Source organism: Furipterus horrens, unplaced genomic scaffold (genome assembly GCF_987537825.1).
Source record: "Furipterus horrens unplaced genomic scaffold, mFurHor1.1.pri manual_scaffold_2, whole genome shotgun sequence".
Taxonomy (NCBI): Eukaryota; Metazoa; Chordata; class Mammalia; order Chiroptera; family Furipteridae; genus Furipterus; species Furipterus horrens.
The window spans coordinates 164546088-164570376 of NW_028327172.1; the positions used below are offsets into that span (position 1 = coordinate 164546088).

The 24289-nt window shown below is 35.4% G+C and overlaps 1 protein-coding gene across 2 annotated transcripts in view; it reads left to right on the forward strand.

Annotated features, from left to right (window-relative positions):
• PRKG2 (protein kinase cGMP-dependent 2) overlaps positions 1-24289 on the forward strand; it is an 87488-nt gene that overhangs the window by 30668 nt on the left and 32531 nt on the right. Inside the window, exons 5-13 of one of the 2 annotated variants that reach the window (XM_090266716.1) lie at positions 836-941; positions 4052-4115; positions 11759-11836; positions 13521-13615; positions 16566-16634; positions 18382-18480; positions 19797-19950; positions 21834-21970; positions 24018-24107. In XM_090266716.1, coding sequence (XP_090122842.1) covers positions 836-941; positions 4052-4115; positions 11759-11836; positions 13521-13615; positions 16566-16634; positions 18382-18480; positions 19797-19950; positions 21834-21970; positions 24018-24107 — 892 coding nt within the window. Of the gene's footprint in view, positions 1-835; positions 942-4051; positions 4116-11758; positions 11837-13520; positions 13616-16565; positions 16635-18381; positions 18481-19796; positions 19951-21833; positions 21971-24017; positions 24108-24289 lie in introns of those variants that run through there. The other variant, XM_090266717.1, reaches the window with a different exon arrangement.

A 24289-nucleotide genomic window follows, 5' to 3' on the forward strand; every position in this document is an offset into this window, starting at 1 on the left:
TTTGTCAGTATTTGGGACTGGATTACATGTCTCAGCACTGCTCCAGTATTTAATAAAAATACAGATTCAGAGCTTCTTTCCAAACCTAAATCAGAAATTCTGGCCATATATTTTTAACAAGAATGTAAAGATGATTCTAATTCACTCTAAAGTTTAGTAAACCAGAGCTTTGGATTCTGATCTATTTTGTAAGCTTTCATTACTCCTTTTAAAAATAATTTTACAACCATAATTTCATATAGATATTTTAGAGCCAGTATTTCTGCTCTTCCTGTTTAGATTTTATTCTTGCTTTGAATGTCTTTTCTGTGACTAACTAACTAACTAAATAAATAAATAAATAGTCATAGAGATCCTTAAAATATATTGGCTCTCTTTAGCTCCAATGTCTAAACAACAGAAAAAGATATCAAAATATACTCATACATCCAGAGATCTTTAACTTTCAATTATCTGCTTGCGAATTCTTCACTCTTTGAATTAGCTACTGGCTTTCTCTTGTATTACAGCACAAATCTGGAATACATCCTGATGATGTAGTGTTTAATTGGGAATTGCAAACTGATTTTAATATCATCTTTAGCAGAACATAATTAGAAAGAAAATCTTTTGCTACTCACTTCTAAACCACTGTTCATATGAAAGCCAAAAATGATTTTATAAAATTACCCATACTTATATCCCTGCTTCCTTCCATTTACATGTTTAAGTAATGCATTTTCCTAGAAATATCATTTTATAAGCACATATAAAAATTTATCGATTAACATTTTGGAATGTTTTCTTAATGTGGGGCTAAATAATATTTTATTACTGTCTTGATTTTTTTCTAAAGCTATTACCAATGTGAAAACTTGGGCACTAGACCGAGAGGTGTTCCAAAATATAATGAGAAGGACAGCTCAGGCTAGAGATGAAGAATACAGAAACTTCCTCAGAAGGTAAGAATAACATGTTTGTGGAAAAAGCAGATAATGGTGTAGCAATTTTGTGGATATGTTGGCTTTATCGCAATCATTATTTCACAATAGCTTCTCTTAAGCATTTTCCACATGACTCAACCAGAAATATTTCTGTGCAGTAAATGCCACTCTATATAATATTTAATTCCCATTAGGCTCATGGCACTGATTCATTCACCTGGGTTGCTCAGTTGACTTTGTAAGATATTCTGTAAGTTGGAAGAGGATAGCAAAAGACAATCTTTCTCATAATGCTTTGCTTAGAATAATATTGAAATTAATTTATTTTACTATTCTTGCTTGCTTTACCAGAGGCATTCCTTTTCCTTGTCTGCATAGCCCACTGTCTTCTGGATTTCAATACTTGTAGCAAATTAACCCTTTGAGTGACAACATCGCTCAGAGCGACACTGACAAATTTTCCCCAAAGTGCCAGCGTCGCTCCCAGTGACTCTTTTTTTGAAGGCTATAAATATAGATAACAATGGAATAATTCATATTTTATGTCTTGTTCTCTTTTTTTTGTACCTCAGGTTATACAGTGATATAATTTTTTCTCATGTTGATCCAAATTTCAAATTACGCATGGCACTCAAAGGGCTAATGTGCCAAGAATGTTACCATGCTTGCCATGATGGTATGGATTCTTGGAACATACTCCTCGTACTCATTTTACAAACTGTTCCATACCTCCAACTATCTGGATGCATAAAATTATAGAGAAAGAAATACCTTTGTAATGGAAAAAGTCAGTTACACATTAAAAAAATTTTGGAAAATATAAGTTTCTCATTTAAACCATTTCTGTGAGTGTGTGTGTGTGTGTGTGTGTGTGTAAGTTTTGATAGTCTCTGAAGCTGCAGTACATAGTGTAATGAACTGTTAGCTATGATAAGTGGTGATAATAGTAAAATGTCTGGCAAAAATAAATTCTAAGTTCTTTTTAAGTATAGTGATTTTACCTTGCATAAGTAGTCTGCAGAACCAATGAGTTTAGGACTGTACAGTGCCTCACATATATTAAGGACTCAATAAATATTGAATGAATGCATTGCTAATCAGTAGGACATTGCATGCATTAAGGTTTCTCCTATAGATTGTTGCTGATTTCCTCTCCAAGGGTCAATAATGACTCCAGGCAGAGAGTTGCAGTAATAATAGCAAGTAGGTGCCTTACCTTTATGCCAACCAGTGCCTTAGTATAGGTGATCTTAAGATTCAACAACTGAGCAACACAGGTCATCATTTAAAGCTAATAAACCACACCTACGCAAGGACAAAAAAAGGGGGTGGGGTAAATAAATAAACCAGTGCTTGTGGGTTACATTGAATATCTGAGATAAAACCCAAACCACTAGGCATAGCAGTTCATTCCCCTGCAGTCTAATATGTTCCGGCTTAGCGAATTTACTAGTATATATTCCTCCCTTTCTTTTTTCTTTTTTTCCTTCCTTTTGTTATCTTATTCATGCATTTATTCAACAAATACTTATTTCCAAGTCCTAAATATTGTGGATTCAGTGGTGATCAAAACCTTTAAGGAGGAGAGGCAGACAAAAGATTTTTTCTCACATCAATTTCCTCACCAATCCCCAAAGATATTCATTTACAGGAGGGAATTTTCACTAACATCAGACATCCCAGTGTGGAGCAGAAGTAGAACTTCCATGATGGGCATGTGTTAATCAATATGTTCTGGCTCCACTTTTACCTTTTCATCAATAAAGAGATGTATTAGAGAAATACACTTATCTTTGTTTCATAATACACAGTAAGCTCTTTATTTTTCTATTTAAATCTTATTATGAAGTATTTCATGTATCTAAAATATACATAGTACATATATAATTTATAAAACATAATAACAAAATGAGCACCATCAAGCTCCTGTCTGACTCCAGAAGTTGAAGTTAGTAATGCTGTTGTTCTCATGTGCTCCCCATGTCCTATCCTCCTCTCCTTGGGGTAGTCTGTGTTCTGAAGTTTAGTACTAATCATTCCCTTGGCAGTCTTTATTATTTTGCCTATAGCTTGATTTAGCCTATTTTTGAGCTTCATAAAAAATGGTGTTATTTTTGTAACTCAGTATTTTTCCTAATCATCCATTTGTTAGTTCAGTCATTTCTCCTGTTATAGGATTCTGATACCTAACTCTACCAATAGTGCACTTATCTGTCCTATTGGGTGTTGTTCCAGTGTTTGGCAATTGCAGATGATTCTGATGCAAATCTTCTTATACATGTCTCCTGGCCATGTGCCACTCCATGAACATGTGCAAGGGGCAGTGTAAAGCTCTTTTTTCAAAAATCAGATCCAATCATATATTTTTGAGTACTTCCTTTTTTTCCTTAGGGGTGTCAAGTTTTAGATGCTAAGAAAGACATTTATTTTATAAAAATTGTATCAACAGGCCTGAGTAAAAATGGGTCAAGTAGAGGAGAAATTTCTCTAATAGAGCAATTTAATCATCTTGATCGGTTAATCACACTAGTGAAATTTCTGATTTTTTTCCAAATAAGTTTATATATTCTGTTTCATTTTTTATATATTATTATTATTATTTGTAAAAATGTTTCTATTATATGCCTCTGGCTATCATTAATTTTAAAAGGTAATATAATATGACTAATCAGAAATCATTTTCATGCTAATTTGTACATTCTCCCCTGAATTCAATCTTTACTTAATTACAAAGATTTAGATGAAAATATGATCCTTCTCTGGAAGCAGAGCTTCTCACCCATGCTAGTAAAAAAGATATTGAGATATGGAGAAAAACACATTTTCAGAAGTGAATCATTTTGAAAATCAAAAACAAATGTAAATTATTTTTCCCAAACAGATATAGTCTGATTTTTCCTTATATAGTACCTATTTTTATTTATTTGCCTATGATAAATGTCTGTGATGTGTGTTTATATAATTTTAAAGTATTTGAAATGTAGTTATTTATGTGTGATTATTTTGAGGTTTACTTTGGAAAAATCAAAGTGTATTTTTAAAATGCATGTAAAGATTTTTGAATCTACATATATGTGTATACTTATAGTTTAATTTAGAAAGATAAATGTTTCTTTTTAATTTTGAAGTGTATCCTTGCTGAAGAATTTACCTGAAGACAAATTAACCAAGATCATTGACTGCTTGGAAGTGGTAAGAAATTTTAAAGCAAAAAAAAATAAGTAAAATAATACACTTTGTTAAGAGGTTGTATGACCTAGTCTTTATTAGCAATGTAAATGGGTAAAAAGGAGAAGATGGTAGATCACCAGTCCACTGAGACCAGGAGCCATTTTCTGTTGTGAGAAAACATGAGGTCAATTCTTACTGAATTTGGGGGCTGGGATAGTTCTAGGTGACTCTTCTGAAATGTATAAAACAAAATTGGATTTGCATGTGTAAAGTGACATTTGATTTGCATATTTTAATCATTTTATTGTATTTTCTAAAAATAATCTGCTTTATTTGAGATGCATTTAATTTTCTTCAGTTAACATCATGATCCCTTATAGTTTTTATAGTACAAAGAAGTCAGTGATACACACTTCAGAAATAGAGTCAAGAAAAGGTGTATTGGGCCTTTGACAGTAGGCTTCTGAATCAGGGCTGTGAAACACTTTATACTTGAAAACTGTAGGCCATGAAAAATACATTCAAAAAAAAAAAAAAAAAAAAACTGCACTTAAGAAGCACTTCATTTCAACATCTAGGGAAAAAGTGGCATGTTGGAATGTGTTCAAAAGCTCATATTAAGTGTCACCCAGATGGTTGGTTCTAGTCCAAGACTAGTCGAGTCTTTTTGTGAATAACGCTTTTATGATGTGTACCTTGGAGTCTAATAATATGCATTATATGAAAACTTCTTCAGATTTCAGAGATTAAAATTCAAAGCAAATAACCTTTCCCTGACTTTTTTGGGGGTCAATTTCATTGAAACCAAAATGGCTTATCAAGAATTTAAAAGAAGGTAAGTAATAGTTAAGGATTCACATGCAAACTCAAAGCTTTTATGAAGCTGTTCTCAGCAGGAGATAAAAAAAAAAAAAAAACCCTGCAAGACTGATTGTTGACAGATTCATGCCTCTGTCAATCACAATATACAATGTAAACTAGTATCTGTTGAGAAGGGAGCACTGATCATTTTACCCTTAAGTGTAAGTGACACGAGTAATGTTTCCATTTACAATTCATGGACCCCATCCAGCAGTTTATCAAGGACAGGCCATGATGACACAGTGCCTGGCCTCGTGTCCCCAGGGTGTTAGGTTATGAAGTCATTTTCAAGAGGACTGCTTGCCCTGAGTCTCTTGGGATTTTCCCAGTGTAACATAACCCAATCACAGATGTTACAAATTAATAATTCATCCTAATTTCTGAAAGTCTTTTTAAATCTAGGGAGGCCCTATATTTTTTGTTAACCAAGGAAAATCTGGTTTTAATATAATACTAATAGAGTAGATTCACCAGAGGGGAATTCCATGCTGACAGCAAATATTAAAATTTAGTATCATTAAAAATAAATGGTAAATTAGATATATTTATAGCTGCCGCAGGCAACAGCTACAGACTATATAGACTGGGGGACTCAAATCCAGTATTAATTAGCACACAATTTGAGTTTGAAAGTCTCATCTTTTAAAACACCTAGAAAGGCTTTATTATATCTCAGCATTTGCAGGCAGCAGCACAGTTTATAAAGAGCCCTTTATTCATACCTGGCAAACAAATGTGACTCTGTAATATGTGAAAACTTTCAAATGCAAAAAGTGATTAACAAGGGAGAAATAGGATCTATATAGCTCTAAGAAAAGCACCGTATTTACCACTGTAGCTTGGACTTATGACCCATTGACAGGGTCCTGACAACGGCAAATCATTAGTGCATCAGCGTTATGACAGAGCGCCCACTGAGTTCTAGGACCAGCTGTCCCACAAACTGGCTCCGTAATCTGTGGGAAAAACAGGCTGAAACTGGCATGCTGTTTAGGAGTTGATCTGGGAGTATTTAAATTTGGGGGCAGGGACTGGAATGGAGGATCAGAACTTCCCATCTCCAAGCAGTTGATCTGATGAGTTTGTTCAGACTTGTACTGTTGAACTCCTAGACCAAATGGCCCCAACTGTGTAGTGTTCCAATAGCATCTCTTGCTTTAGCTCAAATCACCCGGAACATTCAGCCCTGGACGAAGACATTGCCTATAAGCTCCTTCTCCTGTCCCGATGGGAAAAGGAGAGGGAATGGTACCAACAGACTCACTGACGTGCTTTAAGCCTTAACTAACAAACATCATTTGGAAAGCAGTGTAATTATTAATGATAATGTGACTTCTGCACCTGGCAGTTGACAACACTTCTGCACCTGGCACAGAAGACAAGAGAGGAAGGAGTTTCAGCTCCTACGCATGGTGATCAATCTAGGGAGCATGGAATTTGACTGTGGTTGATGGAAAAGCCACCTAACTCTGTTACAGAGCTTTTGTGTTTGACCCAGTAACCCTCGGCACTGACTCTGACATGCTATCTTTCATGAAACTGGAGGTGTGGTGGGAATGAAGTGGGAGTGGACTATGTGGAATGTCCTAGTCCTTACTCAGATCGCCCATGGTGCCACTAAAAAGATAGATTCCTAGGTCCCCCCTCACACTTATAATCAGAAATCCTGGTGGAGTAGGGGCCCAGAACTCCACACTTTATGCAAGTTTTATGCTTGCATAGTAAAGTTTGAGCAGCACAAGCTTGAAGTTATGAACAGAATACATGTATTTAAAGTGCTACAGTCTGCCTTTTCATTTCAGGAGTTTTCCTTCTTTTTAAATCCTGTTTTAAAAGTCTGATCTTCCTTATAGTTCCTGCTAACACTTGCTTATGTCAGGGGGTTTTCTCACTTTAATGATTACATCAAGAGTCATAGAAAGTTGAGATAATCATGGATTTTGCCATAGTTTATGATCCAGTTAGTTAAAGGTGGGGCAGCTAAGGTGTTGTAGAAAGTTTACTAGTCCAAGGTCCAGAGATTAGGGTTTGTGGTCAAGTCTCTGTCACTAGCAGCTGTCAGTTAATTGTGGTGGCCATTAAGGTGGTCTTGTCTACAAAAATAAGAGGCTGGTGGGCCACATATCTATGGGCTCTTTCAGTCTTTTAATTACAGAATCCTATTCAATTGGCTTACCCAAGTCAGAGGGATTACTGTTGGTTTTCATTCTCTAGGCTCTTGTTACCTGGAGTTAGGCAATCAGGTACTAAAAATTGATATTGTTCACTGATCCAGGTGTGTTTGCTTTAAAATTGCTAAGTTGTTTTAACTATCATCCTTGTGCAAACAGAAAGTTGCTAGTAACAAACCCAAATACCTGTATACAGTTTCTTAAGCAACCAACTTGGGTGTGTAGTCACATGGTGCATGGAGGGTGTGTGTGTGTGTGTGTCCCCTATATCTGATTGTGTCTTATCAATATTTGTTTCTAGCCACACCCTAAATATTCTAAAGAGGTTGTCATAGTCTTGCTTCTCTGTCTTTGTCCTTCACACCGTATGTTTTTCTTCTGGTTTTATATACATTTTTTACAGGTACTCAGGCTCTCGCATTTTGCTGGACTATCAAAGAATGAGCACTTTTTTTACAGTGAAAAAATTCCTTTATCTTTAGCTATTGCCACCTGTATAGTTTTCTTCTAACCTCTACCTCTCAGATTGTCCTGGAATTATTGCCTTACTTTTCCTCTTGTCGTACACTCAATAGGTACTCTTTGGATTTCTAGAAACTTCTATTTTTTTCTTTTCTTTTTGAAATAAGTTAAATTGATCTGCTTAGGTGGCTAAGGTTTTTCCCCTTTTGATAAGAATTACCTCCCAGAAATGCATTTTAAAAGATAGCCCAGTTAAGAGTTCACGAAGAAGACCAGGTATTTGCATCTCAAAGGTACAGGGAAAGAAATGGGAGCTCCTCCTAAAGGACTTAGGTTTCATAAAGCTAACTATCTATAAGCTTTTTGAGATGAATAGTTAGAATCTTATTCTAAAACATCTTTTTCAGACTGTGGGACACAACTCAGACGTCATAAAACCAATTTAGAGGAACATTTTTATATCACAGTAATCAGTATAAATATTGTTTTGAAAGATGTGTTTCAGTTTTATACAAATGACTGTATATGTGCATGTAAAATGAATTTCTTACTGTAGGTCAGAGTGAAAATGTTTGGAAACCATTGCTCCACAGGATAGGTCTATGGCTTCTTGGTCCTCCAAGGACCCCTTTGCAATGTAACCACAGGACAGTAACCACACTGTTTGCATTTCTCTTTTTGGTCTTGGTGACCACCTGGCTAGACAGGCTGCACTCCCCACTTGACAAACACTGGCCAGTCTAGCATCATAGCCAGTACTTACCACCATATATTTTTGGTCTGACCTACATCCACAGCCTTTTCTGATCTATGAAGTTACTGTCAACACACTGGGAGGTATTATTTATCTTCCTCCCATGGTTTTGGGTGACAAAGAATCAACCCTGGGAAAAATACCACTAAGAAGGTTGCCCCTTAAGAAACAACAAAGCTCTTTCTCAGTGTTCCCTTTCAAGCTTCTCGCCTTTTGCTGATCGGACTGACACCAAAAAGTCTTTATAACTGAAGAACAACCTACCAGCACTTCAGAAATTCTCGACATTCCTTTGCTCCATGTGGTTGATGATAACAGGAGAGACTGAAGAGCATCCTGAGACAGGAATGTCTGCCATGACACCAATGGGTTTAGTAAAAAGGATTGAACGTTAACTATGTAATGAAGATGTCTGGATTACAGTGTGATGGTCACTCCCTTAACCTCCAAGGGTCATAATCATCTCAGCTGTAAAACGTAACTAGCAAAGGCTTGTGATAAAGCTAAAATGAGAAAGATGAAAGATTTGGAGGAAGCAAACTGAGATGCAAAAAACTCAAAATACTATTTTCCAACTAAAATAAAAGTTTATCACTTGCTTACATAACAGTCCAAAGAAGATGGTCCCTGTTGGATTGGATCCAAAGGGTAATTCAGGAACCTAAGCCAATCTCTTTCAAGATCTCTCTGGGCCATGCCATTGCGATTGAGGGAAAAGTAGGAAGAACCAGGCCTGAAGTGGATCGTGGGCCTGGCATGTAGGAGGCACACATGACTTCATCAGGGAGACTGAGAAGTAAAATTTACTGTGGGAGGCTTCAGTGACCAGCTCACGGCCTCTTTCACAGGAATTAATAGTCACCAAGTGCCTGGTATGTACCAAATGACCAGGTACTTAAGATCCAGCATCTCACCTAGTTCTTAAACAACATTAAATGTGGCAGGTAACACTAATCTTAATTTTATAGAAAAGGAGACTGAGGTCCAGAAGATTTAATTAATAACTTGGCAAACCATTATCATACTCCTTTACATGGCAAACATTGAGTTTTTACTATGTTTCAGATGCTTTTAATGCTTCAAAAAAAAAAGACTGTCTTTAATTGGCTTACTGAGATAGATAGAATGGATCCCTCTGCCCCGCCCCCACCTGAATGTCCAGACCCTGATCCCTGGAATATGGGAATGTTATGTTACATGGCAAAAGGGACTTTACCGATGTAATTAAGGTTCTTGACCTTAAAATAGGAAGATTATCCTGGATTATCTAGATGAGCCAAATGTAATTACATGAACCCTTAAAAGCCAAGAATTTTCTGTGGCCAGACTCAGAGAGATGCAGCAGAAGTGGAAGTCAAAGAGATTCCAAGTGGAAGAAGAATTCTGCATGCTGTTGCTGGTTCTGAAATGTAGGAAGCTTTGTGCAAGAACTGGATGGAGAGAGGCCTCTGGGATGACAGCCAGCATGGATGTGGGACCTTATCCTACAACCCGCAAGGAACTGCATTCTGCCAACAACATGATTAAGCCTGAAAGTGGAATTCCCCAGAGCCTCCAGAAAGGAACACGCCCTGCTGACACTTTGAGTTCAGTCTTGAAGACCCAATGCAGAGAAATCCAGTTGAGCCACACTCTGCCTGAAGTCTATGACGTACAGACACAATAAGTGGGTGTTATTTTAAGCCACAAAGTATGTGGTTATTTGTTTCAGCAGCAATAGAAAACTAAGGTGGTTCTCTTCTCTAAGTCTTTGGAGGTAAATGTTCTTATTTGAACTCTATGGATTGACGGAAGTGAAATTCACAACAGAACTAGGATTTCAAATCTAGCTCTGTTTGACTTCAAATACTCCCCCCCCCCGCAAGATATCATTCTTCTTTCCATGACAGGTTGAAATGTATTGTAAAATGTACCTAGTGCTATGTAAATCAAAGATATATTTATTAGTATTAGGAGTGGTATTGATTCCATAAATAGGTTTTAAGAGAAGAGTAAATGACCAAAAAATATATTGAAATATAGTAAACACAATGGTTTTGTTTGAATGTTACTGTCAAGTCTAAAGTAAAAACAAGAGACAGCTATTATATTAATTATACCTTTTAAAAAAGTTAAAGAAACCCAGATTTGAATGAGAAAACCACACGAATTTCTACCTTCCAAATTACATTTCAACATATTTACTAAAGAATCTTGACTGAACATTACAGCAACATCTGGTTTTTATGAAAGCACTATCTCTACTTTTTACTACTCTAGTCATTTGAATGTTAACTATAACACACATTGAACAATGAGAATATTATGACAGCAATTTAAGTGTTCTAACTAGAGAAAGTATAACGCCATAGTACATATTCATCTTCACAGTTTCTTTAGTAAACTAGACGGAACTTGCTTGGCCTTGTTGGAGAACACAGGTTTGCCTTGGATAACAAGTACATACATACACAAGAAACTGAATGCTAAACAGATTTGAACGAGAAAACCACACTAATTTTTACCTCTCAAACTACTTTTCAACATATTTACTAAAGAATCGTGACTGAACATCACAGAAACGCCTAATTTTTATGAAAGCACTATCTCTGCTTCTTAACTACTCCAATCGTTTGAACGGTTCACTATAACACACTGAACCATTTGCTTGTATAAATGATTAAGAGATCCATTTTAGATCTGTGATCTAGAGACAGCATTGCTCTTTTGATCTGGCAGGTGGATGAATTACTTTTCCTTGCCCAAGGATTCTTTGATTATATACATATATGAGGGAAACAAAGAAATGAGTGACAGTTTGAGATTTCATGAGGATAAACTTACATTGAAGAACAGACTTTACATGTGAAAGATTCTGATGTCAGTCTTTTATAATGATAAAGCTGTGGAAAAAATTCATATGAAAGAGCTACTTACTGTGTATGTAAAATTTTCCCAGCCTTTGCCCTTCCAGGAATGAGAAATGGAGGCTGATATTCCTGAAGTCCACTGAGGATAATAGTTTCAGTTTATTAAATAATTATTTGTTCTTTTTCTAAACTCCAGACCTAGTTTCAGCCTGTTGCCAATCACCAGTTTATATTCCGATTATTTATGTGAAACCTCATCTGTGTAAAAGTGATTATTGCTCTGCCCTCATTTCTCTTCATGCCTTCAGGCCCGTGCCTGACATTCAGTAGTCCAGGTGATTTTTTTTCTGCGAAAGATAAATGTAAATGCAGGTAATATGCAAAAATCTCTTTACTTTTCTACAGTTGACAACTGCAATCTTTTAAAAAAATATTGTAGTTACAATAGCAGAAATTAAACAGAGGTGGAATGCTCATTTCAAAGATCTGAGGAGTTCTGTTTCATTTATGTTTTCATCAGTACATCACCACCTGATCTAACCTGTTCTTTTCCTCTCATCCCAATAGGAATACTATGACAAAGGAGATTACATTATACGAGAGGGCGAGGAAGGAAGTACCTTTTTCATTTTAGCCAAAGGAGCGGTAAATATTAATTGTAGCTTACTTAAAGTAAATCAAAAAGTCTTTTCAAATCAGTTTGCCACAAACACAGCAGTGTTCTGCATGGCAACATAAGGAATCCTCTGTATTGAACAGACAAAAGAGTTTCTGCTCAGAAGAGTCCTGTGGGGTTCAGTCTGAGCACTGGGTTTGGGGGCACAGGAACTTGTGGTGCATTTCAGCAGAGACAGTAACTTCCTAGTGACCATAGCAGGTCACTTGATTTTGTTTGGACCTCATTCTATCATGTATAAAATGAGTGGGTTATTTCTATGGCCCCATTTAGCTATGAGTATGTGATCAGCCCCAAAGTCCAAGGTCAGGGCTGGAACATTTTCCCATCTGACAGACAGGACAGCAGCAGGTAGAGGAGAGTGAACTCAACACTTGAGGACGGCGATGGTCAGGCATCAAGCTATTGAGTTTGGCTCAGGACTTCAATTCATACACAATAGCCTAAGTTGACTTAGATGCGGATGAAAATTTTATACAATATACAATCGATATTTTTTCTTACCCAGATATTGAATGGATAACGTATTGCCAGTTATTCCTCTGTTGACTCTTTACAATGATCTTCAGAGACAAAAAGCATTTGTCAAATACGGAAGGAAAGAGTAATCTTGTGCACCTGTGTCTATAAACTGTCAGCTTTTCACAAATGTTCTTTCTTTCATGGAAAAGTTCATCACCAGGGAGTCAGGCACTGCCCTTTGTCAATTGGTTTGTGATTGAACTTTCAGCGGGGCCCCCAGTGAAGGAAAACATTTAACAAAATGGTTTCAAACCTCAGAAACCTTCAATCCTCAGAACCACTTTTCTCATTTCTATCCAGTCTGGACCCCATGCTTTGAAAGACTTCTGGCTAATAAAAAAATTTTTAAACCATTTTTTAATTAATGATGACTTAGATAAATGCTAATCAGAATGTCAACATGAAGCAACCCTTGTTACCATCTTGAATTGGAATAATTCTAACCACAAACAAGGAATAGTGAAGTTTTTGTTAGGCCTTGCCATTGGGGGTTCTTAAACTTCCCTGGACTGTGGATCACAATGACCCATGAAAGTTTGGGGACCCTTCTCCACATCCACATTTTTGTTCAGTTTTAGATGATTCACAGGATTCAGTGAGTCAGTTATAAACAACAGATTCAGAACTCCTAATACTCAGTCTTATTCTTGATTAAATTGTCAGCTATTTGGCATTTTGAAACAAAGTTCCCAAGGACCATTATTATTTGCTTTTACTATTCTGAGGAAAGAGTCGCTAAATTCACATAAAAAATGTTAACTTTGGTCATGGACATGGACAATGGGGAGGGATATGATTGCGGGAGAGGGGGTGGGTTGGGTGGGGGAGAGAAATTGGGAGAAAAGGGGACAACTGTAATTGAAAAACCAAAAATAAAAAATAAATTAAATAAATAAATAAATGTTAACTTTGGGAGGTGAGGTTTGAGTGGAGACTCATCCTCTTACAAAGAGTGGAGGCATATGATTGTGTTAAATCATGGGATTTCCCAGAGCATCCAGATTGTCCTAACCACTGCAGAATTGCCCCCTGTTCAGTCAAGTTTGCATAGAGCTGGAGGGTCTGGTTAAATAGATATGTGCTCATGTTCTCTTTCTTTTCTTCTCTCTTTAACTACTTGACAAAATTTAGGTAAAAGTCACCCAAAGTACAGAGGGCCACGATCAGCCACAACTGATAAAAACTCTGCAGAAAGGAGAGTATTTTGGAGAAAAAGCTCTTATCAGGTGAATCCATGAATTTATATACCATTCTAAAATAAATATTTGTTTTGTATGTGCAGCTACTCATTTAGAGTTGTCAAATTGAGCTACCACATTAAGGACAGCCAATGTCTGGGAATTAAAGAAAAATTACAAAATACTCTTGCATAGGAAATAAGTTAGAAAGCCTTAAGTTTGCTAGTGAAAACAAGGTGTTTTAGTTTAAAAAAGAATCAGAGAAAGAGCTTTAAAAAGTCAAATGATAATTTTCTCTTTAAGAATGGGTTTTTGTATTTCCAAGGTTTGAAATATTGCCATTTCCCCCACTTTTAAAAAAATGTCAGATAACGAACTTTACACATTTTGTGTGCTTTTCTAATCATCATGACCAAATTTCTATGTTTTTAAGACTTTTAATCAGTTCACTTTACACATTTTAGAAAAAAACCCTTAAAATAGTGTATTTGAAATTTCTACCCAAACCCTAGATCTTTTGAGATACAAATTTATTTGGTTCATATAACTTACAAAATAAATATTTAAAAAGGTTAATCAAGTGGCTCAGGAGACACTTTGTACTTCCTGGAACTCAGAAAACAACCTCAAGTCTGAAGAATTACATCTTCATAAATGTAAATAACTTTATAAAATTCAAGTTTAAGTTTTGAGAAACACATTTTTTTGGAGTTATACTGGTTCTAAAACAAAATACTTGAAGTTAGTTAAGAAATCCCTTAAAATGTATGTTATTATTAAATACTTTTATTTCATAAAATCAATAAAATAAAATCACATGCTCATAAAAAGGAGCAGTATTTCTCTTCCTTTATCTTCCTCCAACTTTTGTCTAGAAAGCTATATTTCTGCTTATTTGTATGTAAGGACAGAACAAAAAAAGCATTCATAAATTAATATGTGAAGACAAATTTTATTATTTAAAGCTTTTAAAGCTATTATTTTTTAAAGAAAATCAACTATTTAGTTAATGTTATGGCTGTTATGTAAAGATTTTTAAAATTAAATTTAAGGACAAGTTGAATTTTCCTTTCCCATTTTCTAGCTGGTAATGAACATGTTTCAATAATAGGGAAATTGTCCTTTGTCTTTTTAAAGTTGTGGCATAATAGGATACATTAATGTAATATAGTTATGTAATGTCATTATTCGAGACTTTAGCATATTTGTTCTTAAGATTTACAGATTATTCTTCTCATACTACCAAACAAAGTAACAAAAAATTGACAGTGCAGAGAACTTCACAAATGTGCATAAAGTTGAAATAGCTTTTGAAAGGAAATGTGCTGTCTTGTTTTGCTGGACCTGAAATAATTTATGCATGACGTTGCAACTAGCCAATTACAGTGTTTTCATCATGAGAAACATGACAATTCATATTTAATATAACCACTCAACTCCCCAAAGCATTTGAAAGCATAAAGCTAAAATCAATGAGGAGAGATGGAGACAAATATGTTTTACATTTTTGTGCATTTTTATGCTGTCGGTTCTCACGCCCACTGACTGTGACACAATAGTCTTTGCATCCTGTATATTTTCATGACTCGACATTAAATAGTTTGAGGAGTTCTTTCAGAATTTTATGTGCAAAAATAAACCCGTGGCACTTACACAGTTATTATGAAAGAAATGTGTGATTGATACACATCAAATACTTAACAAGTGTTTGCAGAGAGTATTTCTAGTAAAAATGATGACACTGATAAGTGAAAAGGATGCCATTTCTCTTTGTTCTGAACTCACATAGTTCACGTAGTTTGATCAAATAGTTGGCCCACAGCCAAGATCACATCTATATCTGTGTATCTGTAGCTATGTATACACATGCAAGTTGAGTACAAACTACCCATCTCCCCAATTCAAAAGCTAATTGAGCTGAAATGTTTTCACTAATGTCTTTTAGCAAGGACCCTGTAAACCTAGGAGGGACTGTGGGCTATGTAAGAAAATGTCTTGATGCCAGCCATGGGAAGGGACTTCTTTGGATTATAGAGAAGTGCTGTCGAGATTTCTCTGTCCCATCATTAAAGGAAGATGAAAGAACTATACTTTGTGTGATGCCAATTTTGATGAAGTTGCTTAGAGAAGTCTCAATATGCTTGCTACTCCAGGTTACTTTGAATGAATCTCAGAGCACAGGCTACCATATGGGTGTGCCTTTTTTCAGTGTCTTTAATTCATAACTAATAGAGGGAGGAAACATTAAATAAAAGTCTCTAAATATTTCACCCAATGCTTGACCTATTGGTATTCATTAGGTTACTAAATTTACCATCATTCGATCACATGCCATAATTCATTGTGTTTAAGATATCACTTGTAAGATGCACCATTATATTACATACTCCTGAGAAAGAACAATGTTGCTGTTAATTACATTATGACGTGTCATCATTGTAAGACATAAAATCTCTGATTTTAGAGATTTTAAGGGAAGATATACATATTAGATTCAACGACATGGAAGTATTTTAGTGTTTTTTAATTCATTGGGCAATAGGGAATTAAAAACACTTTCTTTGGATTTAATTCTTGATTGGTTTATTATATGTTAATTACTTAAATGATTTTCCAATAAGTTTAATCGATTGGTTAATTTCATTTTTGCGTACCTATTCATTAGTAATTCCCATTTGATCAGAAGAGAGCTGTTTTATTTTGGCAGGAACAGAACAAAAATAAAGTTTCATACATAGTTGCAGTCACTGATTCCTCTGTGTTCCCAGTACAGAAACCTTTTTTCCCCTAAATTTCTTGTATACATAATCTTTATTGAAATATATTTCAAATCTTTTCTTTTTGGAAAAAGAGGTAGTATAGTTTATGATGTTAATTAAGAAAACATAGTATTTGTAAAGTTTAACTGATGATGTTTTACAAAGTAGCAGACTCCCTAATAAAAATAGATGTTTAATTTCTAACTGAATAAAATTGACTTTCCTATTTTTGTCTCCAGTGAAGATGTCAGATCTGCTAATATTATTGCTGAAGAAAATGATGTCGCATGCCTTGTTATAGATCGAGAGTGAGTATACTGATATTGTTGGAGAAGGCAGGTTACTGTCACCTTTGAAGATGCGGCCTTCTGTTATTCCAAGGGCCCATCTGTCTTCTCATTCATCACCACTTGGAAATGCTGGCCAATCTTCAGCTGCGAGTACATTCTATTAAAATTCATGGGAAGGAAATAGGCCTTCTGATCTGAATCTGTCTGTAGCAGTGGCAGATGCTGGCAGACTAAATATTTTGTGTGTGAAGTTTGTACATAAATATCAGCAATAGATTTAAATTCTCCATCTTCCAAAGAAATTAGCTTACGTGTATTAGTACTTACAGATTTTTTTCCCATATAATATAGTGAACAATTTCATAATTTATTTCTAAAATGCTCTAAGCAGACAAAAACATTTAAAATAAAACTTATCTCTCAGACAAAATATAAAATACTCATAAGCTATATATAGTTCTAGAGAAGTTTTAATTTAACACTTGTAGTTTGCAAGTAATGTGTGTCAATATTAATCTGTAAATGTTTTAGGTTATTTTTAAGAATAAGTCATTTTGTGGCTTTAACACACTTCAAATTATATGTGAATTTGATCCCTTGTATATCTCATTAATCAGTTGAATATTTATTATTTAGTTATAATAAAGGAAATTTAAACCTATGAAAGCTAGGTTATTCTCTAAGAAAAGTCATGATGTAGTCAAAGAAATAGGGCATAGTCCTGTGAAATATTAACAAAAATAGTAACAAGAAGTATCACAAGGGAGTATATAGTTGATTGTTAATTGAATACAACATTTATTGAATGCAGAATCATAAAACTTTATAGATGGAAAGAACTTTGCAATACTTAAAAATCTTTTTATTATAGAAAATTTCAAATATATTTAAAAACAGTATTATGAACCTCATAATGCAAGTTCAACAATTACTTATTAATGCCTTATATATACCACTTCACCACCTCTCCCTACCTTCTCCACTCTATTTTCCAGCAAATTACTCACATAAAATTATTTCACCTATAAATTTTAGTAACATCTCTAAAAACTAAGTATTATTTATAATGCATGACCACAATAACATTTACATACCTAAGAAATTAACTAATTCTTTTTAATTTATTTTTTATTATTTAATTGACATAACATTATATTAGTTTCAGGTATGCAACATAACGATACAATGTATGTCTGTGCTGTGCAATGATCACCACAGTAAGTCCAGTTAACATCCACACATAGAATAATCTCTCCCTTACAGATAAGAAAAGTGAGTCTCAGACCAGATAAAGAATTACAGAATTGCTTCAACAGCACCATCTGTGATGGAGCAGAAACTCCTGCCCAGGTCTCCTGTTTCTTTCAACAGTTTTTACACCACACCATTTGGCTCCCATAGTATGTGTTCTGTAAGAGAAGCAATCAATAGACTATTTCCTTTCCACTGTGTTCTTAAAAAGGAAAAAAAAAAAAAAAAAAAAGATTTGGTAAACCTGAACTGCAAGGCAGAAAAGTACAGAACTGTTTTCTCTTCTCACTGATAGCTTCTTTGCTTTCATAAACTTGAAGTATTCACTATATAACTTCTAATAACTATTCTACATATTATGGTGGTGACACTAACATACATAAATTATTGAAAACAATTTACAAAGCCTTGAATAACCATAGAAATAGTCTTTTACAAGCTTAAGAAGAATGTCAAGTTGCAATGGTAACTATCAGCACAGAGCTTTTAATTGAATTTTATTTTATTCATTTAGAACATTCAACCAAACAGTTGGGACTTTTGAAGAACTCCAAAAATACCTTGAAGGGTATGTGGCCAACCTGAACCGTGATGATGAAAAAAGACATGCGAAGTAAGTGGAGGAATATTTTCCTAAACTCGATGTGATTACAGCAGTTGATGAAGAAGGGACAAAGGGATGTGATTTACTATTGTAGTAGGTTTTAATGTGCCTTCCCTAGAAAAATTGGGGGAATTCTTCTGAATTGTATTCCACAAAGAGGATACCACCCACCATGACTGTGATTGTTTTAGTGTGTAAGTGAGCTCCTTATTTGGGGTGATGAGTAGTAATGGTAGGGAGAGATTTCCTGATATGGGACCTTGGAAGGGGATTCTTCACATTATCTGGTAACTTAGTTAAAAGAACATTAATTCAGAAGCAATGCTTCTGTTGCCCATGGAAGTCAAACAGGAATGCCAAGGAATTAGAGTAGCCCATTCACTCTGATTTCAGGTTAAAAACTATCAGTATAATCAGAATTATTGCAAAATATTAAGGGAGCTATTGTTCAGGTGTGTGTGTGTAGGAAGGAATTGGATAGGGCTCTAAATGTAGTAATACTGATAAATTTTCTGTTTAATTGAAAAATCTACTTTGTAAAATTAAAACTATTTGAAAATTCTTTGCTAAAGTATTTTGTAGAGGGAACATTTAAGCACATATTTTTCAGATAGTACAATTGAAGTTGAAAAGTCAAAAGTTCTAGAAAACTGACATTTAAGTTAAATTAGAGCATTCAGTCAGGACCCTATAAGGCTTCTTTTTTTTTTTTTTTTTTTGCAAGGAATGTATTTTCAACTTTTATGCTAAAGGCCTTTTGTAGTAATAGCCATTTATGAATATTTAATACAGAGCAGTAAGTCTTAAATAAAAGAGAATAATGAGTATTTCCAAATAACCATAGTTAGGTATAAATTAGAAAATGTATTTTTGTGTTTCACAAAGTAATTACTTTGGTTCAGTCATAGAAAGCTTCAAGATCTGACAAAAATAGCATATTTCTCAGTGTGGCATTCTTTGGTTTATGCAACAAAGAAAATGCCTCTCATGTTTTATTTCCTCTCTCTGACTCTTTTCTTTTTCATAGCTTTATTGAGATATATTTTAAATACCACATAACTCACTGATTTTTACTTCTCATTGATTCAGTTTTATATTTGTCTTTTTCTTATTGTGTGTGCGTGCTCCATATTTTCATTTGTATGTTCTATTATTTTATCCCCTGATGTGACTGAATTTGATCCTATAAAAGTTGAAATAGCCTTTGAGGCAACTGTAGGCAGTCATTACTCAGAAATTAGACTGTTGTGAGCATGGAAGTTATATGTGGCATGACCATGGCTTGCCTAAGGAGGTGTGTGTAAAGTGTCGCTTCTCTTGAACAGGAGATCCATGTCTAACCGGAAGCTGTCCAAAGCACTCTCTCTGGAGATGATTCAGCTGAAGGAGAAGGTGGCCAGATTTTCCTCTTCGTCCCCATTCCAGAACCTTGAGATTATCGCAACACTGGGCGTTGGTGGGTTCGGAAGAGTTGAGCTTGTAAGGGGTTTACGTTTCAAGCATCTGAGAGAAGCCTTTGACTTTTTTGTTTGTTTGTTTGTTTTATATTGCAGTGTATCTTGGAGGAATGTATGAATTGTTATTGCTGTCTTACATGTTGCTTTGAATTGGAAGTAGACTTTTCAGTCTATTTGTTGTATAGTAGCAGGTTCTGTGCTAGTAAGTAACTTGTAGCTGCTATTTCAAGTTTCTTTCATCACATACTTTTGTGAATATTTTTCATGATGGTATATATTGGAGAATGTACCAAGTAAGCATTCCTGAAGACTATAAAACCTTACAAAATGTATTTCCTAACAGCAAAATATGTGTATATGTACACTCATGACACACTCACTGTCTGTATACTAAAGAAGAATGTGTCCTGTGCAAGTGCTGTAGAATCAAAATCTTCAATATTATATATATGTCCATCTCTTAAACAGCTTCACTCCCACATCTGCTTTTGGCTTTTTAAATTCTGTTTTGGGGTCGCTCAAAGTTCTTTATCAGAAAAAAAGAAAAGAAGATGAATGCAAGGGGATGTTTGGAGAGTAGCCTTCTGTAGTGTTGATGAGGACAACTGGGCATGTATGGCCTGATTTTGGCTGCATCTTCCACGTGGCCACTGCTCTGAGCGTTTAAACCAGCTCCCAAGAAGTAGCAGAATGGTATCATTAGATCAGGTGCTCAGAGAAGAATATAGAGTGGAGGGCTGTGACCTTATTAGATACAGATGGTTCTGAATCCCTGGCAATTACCAAGCCCTTCTCTGCCCAGCAGATTTTTAACAGTTCTCTGTACATTAGCCTCCGGAAACTATGCTGACACTTCCATCTGCTGGATGGCTCTGGGCATGAGCAGATCTGAAGTGCTGCCACGAGACTCTGGATAGTACACTTCACACAAGTCAATACTTCATCTCTGATGGGTGAGGGGGGAAAATGATTTCTTAATAGGTCAAAGACTGTTTGTAGTGTTTCGGTGCCATATGGAGAGAGGAAGGCAATGTCCATCTGCAGTGATATGGTTCACCAAAGACCTTGGCAAAATAATTGAATAAATAATGCTAAGTTCTGTTTTTTCCACAGAAAATTATAATTGAAACAATAATTTCACCATTAATTTAAAAGTCATAGGCAGCACTAATGGCAAATATGAGGAAATATGGGATGCAGTCATTTCTGCACAATTTTATTACTTGTCAAATGTAGTTTGCTTATGGAGTTTTAAGCCTATCTGAATACTTATTAATATTTTTTGAACTTTCTTTTTAAGACAAACTTCTATTTGTCCATCCAGAGCAGTGCTCTTCAACAGAACTTCCTGTGCTGATGGAAATGTGCCATATCTGTGTTGTCCAGTAGGGTAACCACTAGCTAGAAGTGGCAGTTGAGTTTTCAAAGTGTGGCTAGTGCAACTGAGAAACTGAATTTTTATTTTTAATTAATTGAAAATAAATAACCTCATGCAACTAGTGGCTATTACATTGGATAATGCAGATATAAATCTCGATGTTTTATTTTGAAAAACCAAAGAAGAAAGAACACTTTTTGGCAGTTCTGGTCAAAGCTTGTCATGTCACCTTCAAAACTGAATAGATTTATAAACATTAAGTATTTTAACTAGAGATGTTCTCTTCCTATTTCAATACAAACATTTTAGAATCATGTTCCAGATATGTGAACTCTTTTGGAAATTACAATGAAGGGGAAGTATATGCCCCTGAATAAAACTCAGTTCCCAGAGGGATAAGTGTTTAACACCTACATTTTATTTTAATGTGAAAGCATTTTAACTCTCATTAGTTAACATGTTTTATACAGATGTTGTCAGTCTTTCCTAGTAAGTGAATTTTGAGGGATCTTTCTCTTCTTATATAGGTTAAAGTGAAAAATGAGAATGTTGCTTTTGCTATGAAGTGTATAAGGAAGAGGCACATAGTTGATACAAAGCAACAGGAGCACGTCTACTCAGAAAAGAGGATCCTGGAAGAGTTGTGTTCTCCCTTCATTGTGAAGTAAGTCAACATCTGGCTTCCAGAACTCAGGATTTTAGCCTCTTTCCCTGAGTGTTTCCATGCAAGACGATGGACAGAGAAAATAGAGGAGGCTACATTCTCTGAGTTCTCCATCCCAGACACATCAACAACACATAAAATGCTGGAAGTTTGAGATCTAGGGTCAAGCACCCAGATCTTTTTTATTCCTAAGTAAATGTCAGGAAAGTGTGTGCATGTGTGTGCATATGTGTGTATAAAATTAATTCAGAAATTGGGAAGGAAGAATTCATTGGAAACCCCTCAGGGAGCCTGCTGCTGTTGAGTTTCTGCAAGAAGTGGCATTTGGGTGCATGTCAGCTGCCATGGAGCAATAGACCGTGCCTCTTGCAGTTCCTAGAGGCCCAAAGTTCCACCTCCTGATAGTTACTCATCTGTCTGAAGCTATCATCAGAGCTTGAAAGAGAACGTGTTATTCTAGGCCACGGCTGTCTTTACTTGTGAATTCATGGGTTAGTGGTGTAAGCCAGTTTATGTTTTCTTATATGGCTTTAATGACTTCTGGGTGATATACAGTGTCCTTTTAAGACAGAATTTATCCTTTTGGATCAAATGCCTGAAAGAATCTTTTTTTCTAACCCATATTTCCAAATTTTTTTTTTAATTTTAAAAAAGAAGTATGAACTCAGACAATGCCGGTAATAGGGTCATCTAGTTATCTTTATATTAACTATGTTCCAAAAGCATATCCTCCTCTCTTTTTAACCAATAATTCATTAACTAACTATAATGAACAGCTTCAGTGCATGGATTAGGCTTTACTTATTTCCTCATTTCCAGTTCTTGGCATATGGTAGGGCTGTAATGATATAAAAAATGAATATGAAGAACAATATTTATTGAGAAATTAACATGTGTCTGGCATGCTTTTAAGCAATATGTATATATTTTATATACATATAAAAATATATTTATTTTAAAAGTTATATTTATTTTATGTACTGCATATAAATATATTAAATTGATATATAATCAGTATTATATCAATAATATCTAATAAATATATAATGAAATGAATACATATATTCATTTGTTCTTAATAATAGAACAGTGAGGTAAATGTTATGACTGGCTGATCAAGGATTCAAGCCTAGACAGCTGGTTCCAGAGCCCACACTGAACCATGATACCAGAATGTTTTTGCTGCCTAGACAAGATTGACTGCTCTACTGTCTGCTATCATCTGGGCATGGTGCTCAGAAGAAGACGGGCTATTTTGATTAAGACCCAGAGACTACTTCCACCTAGTGTAGAAGTGTAGTACTCTCCTAGGTCCCACATCATTCCCCCAGTTTCTGAGTGTGCTGCCAACTGAGGATCTGGCTCAGTCCCTTCCTCAGCATTGTTCATAGCTGAAGAGAGCCCCCTTGCCCAAGATCATGCTCTCCTTCCAGGTACCTCCTACACCACTGGTGGCAGAGCTCCTTGAAGCTGAGGCTTTTGTTGAAACTGTAGCCCAACTCTCCCTCTGCCCAAATCTGTTTATTCCTCCCCCATGGATACTGTTACCAAGTGTACTTCCCATTAAACTTCTTATAAACCTTTTTTTCAGAATCTATTCCCTGATACCAACCAGAGGATATGAGACATGAGTATGAATAACTGTTATGCAAGACAAATCTTAAAAGAGATAAATGCAGATGTCCCTGGGTTTGTGGAGGAAGGAGAGGACATGTTTGGTGGGGTGGGATAAGCAGCCGATTGATCAGGAAGGTGGCCTCTGAGCTTGGCCTTAAGGAATGGATAACACTTTTACAGTGAAACTGAGATTAGAGAGTTGTCTGCGGGCAGAGGGAGGACAGTCTAAGTAAAGGGTCCAACGTGAGCAAAAGCAAGGCAATAGGAAATATCACAGAGTACTCAGGTAGAAGCAGAGTGTAGCTGTAATATGTTTGGCAGCAGAAGAGGACCAGCATTTAAAATGTTATTGATAATACCCTTAAGTAACTTTAGAGAGGTTTGAAAACTAGATTTCTAATAATAACCATATTTTTATTTGTCTTCACAGATTGTATCGTACTTTCAAGGACAATAAGTATGTATACATGCTTCTGGAAGCCTGCTTAGGTGGGGAGCTATGGAGTATATTAAGGGACAGGTAATGAAAGAAGATTATAATCCATAACTTTTGACTACTCACAAATGGTCTAAAGCATGCTATGTTCATGGTCATTTAAAGAGACATGAAGGAAGTTGTTGAGATATGAGTCTAAGAAAATATTTTCACTTGATAAAGTAGTAATAGTGACATTTTCTTAGCCAACATTATAATCGTGTCAA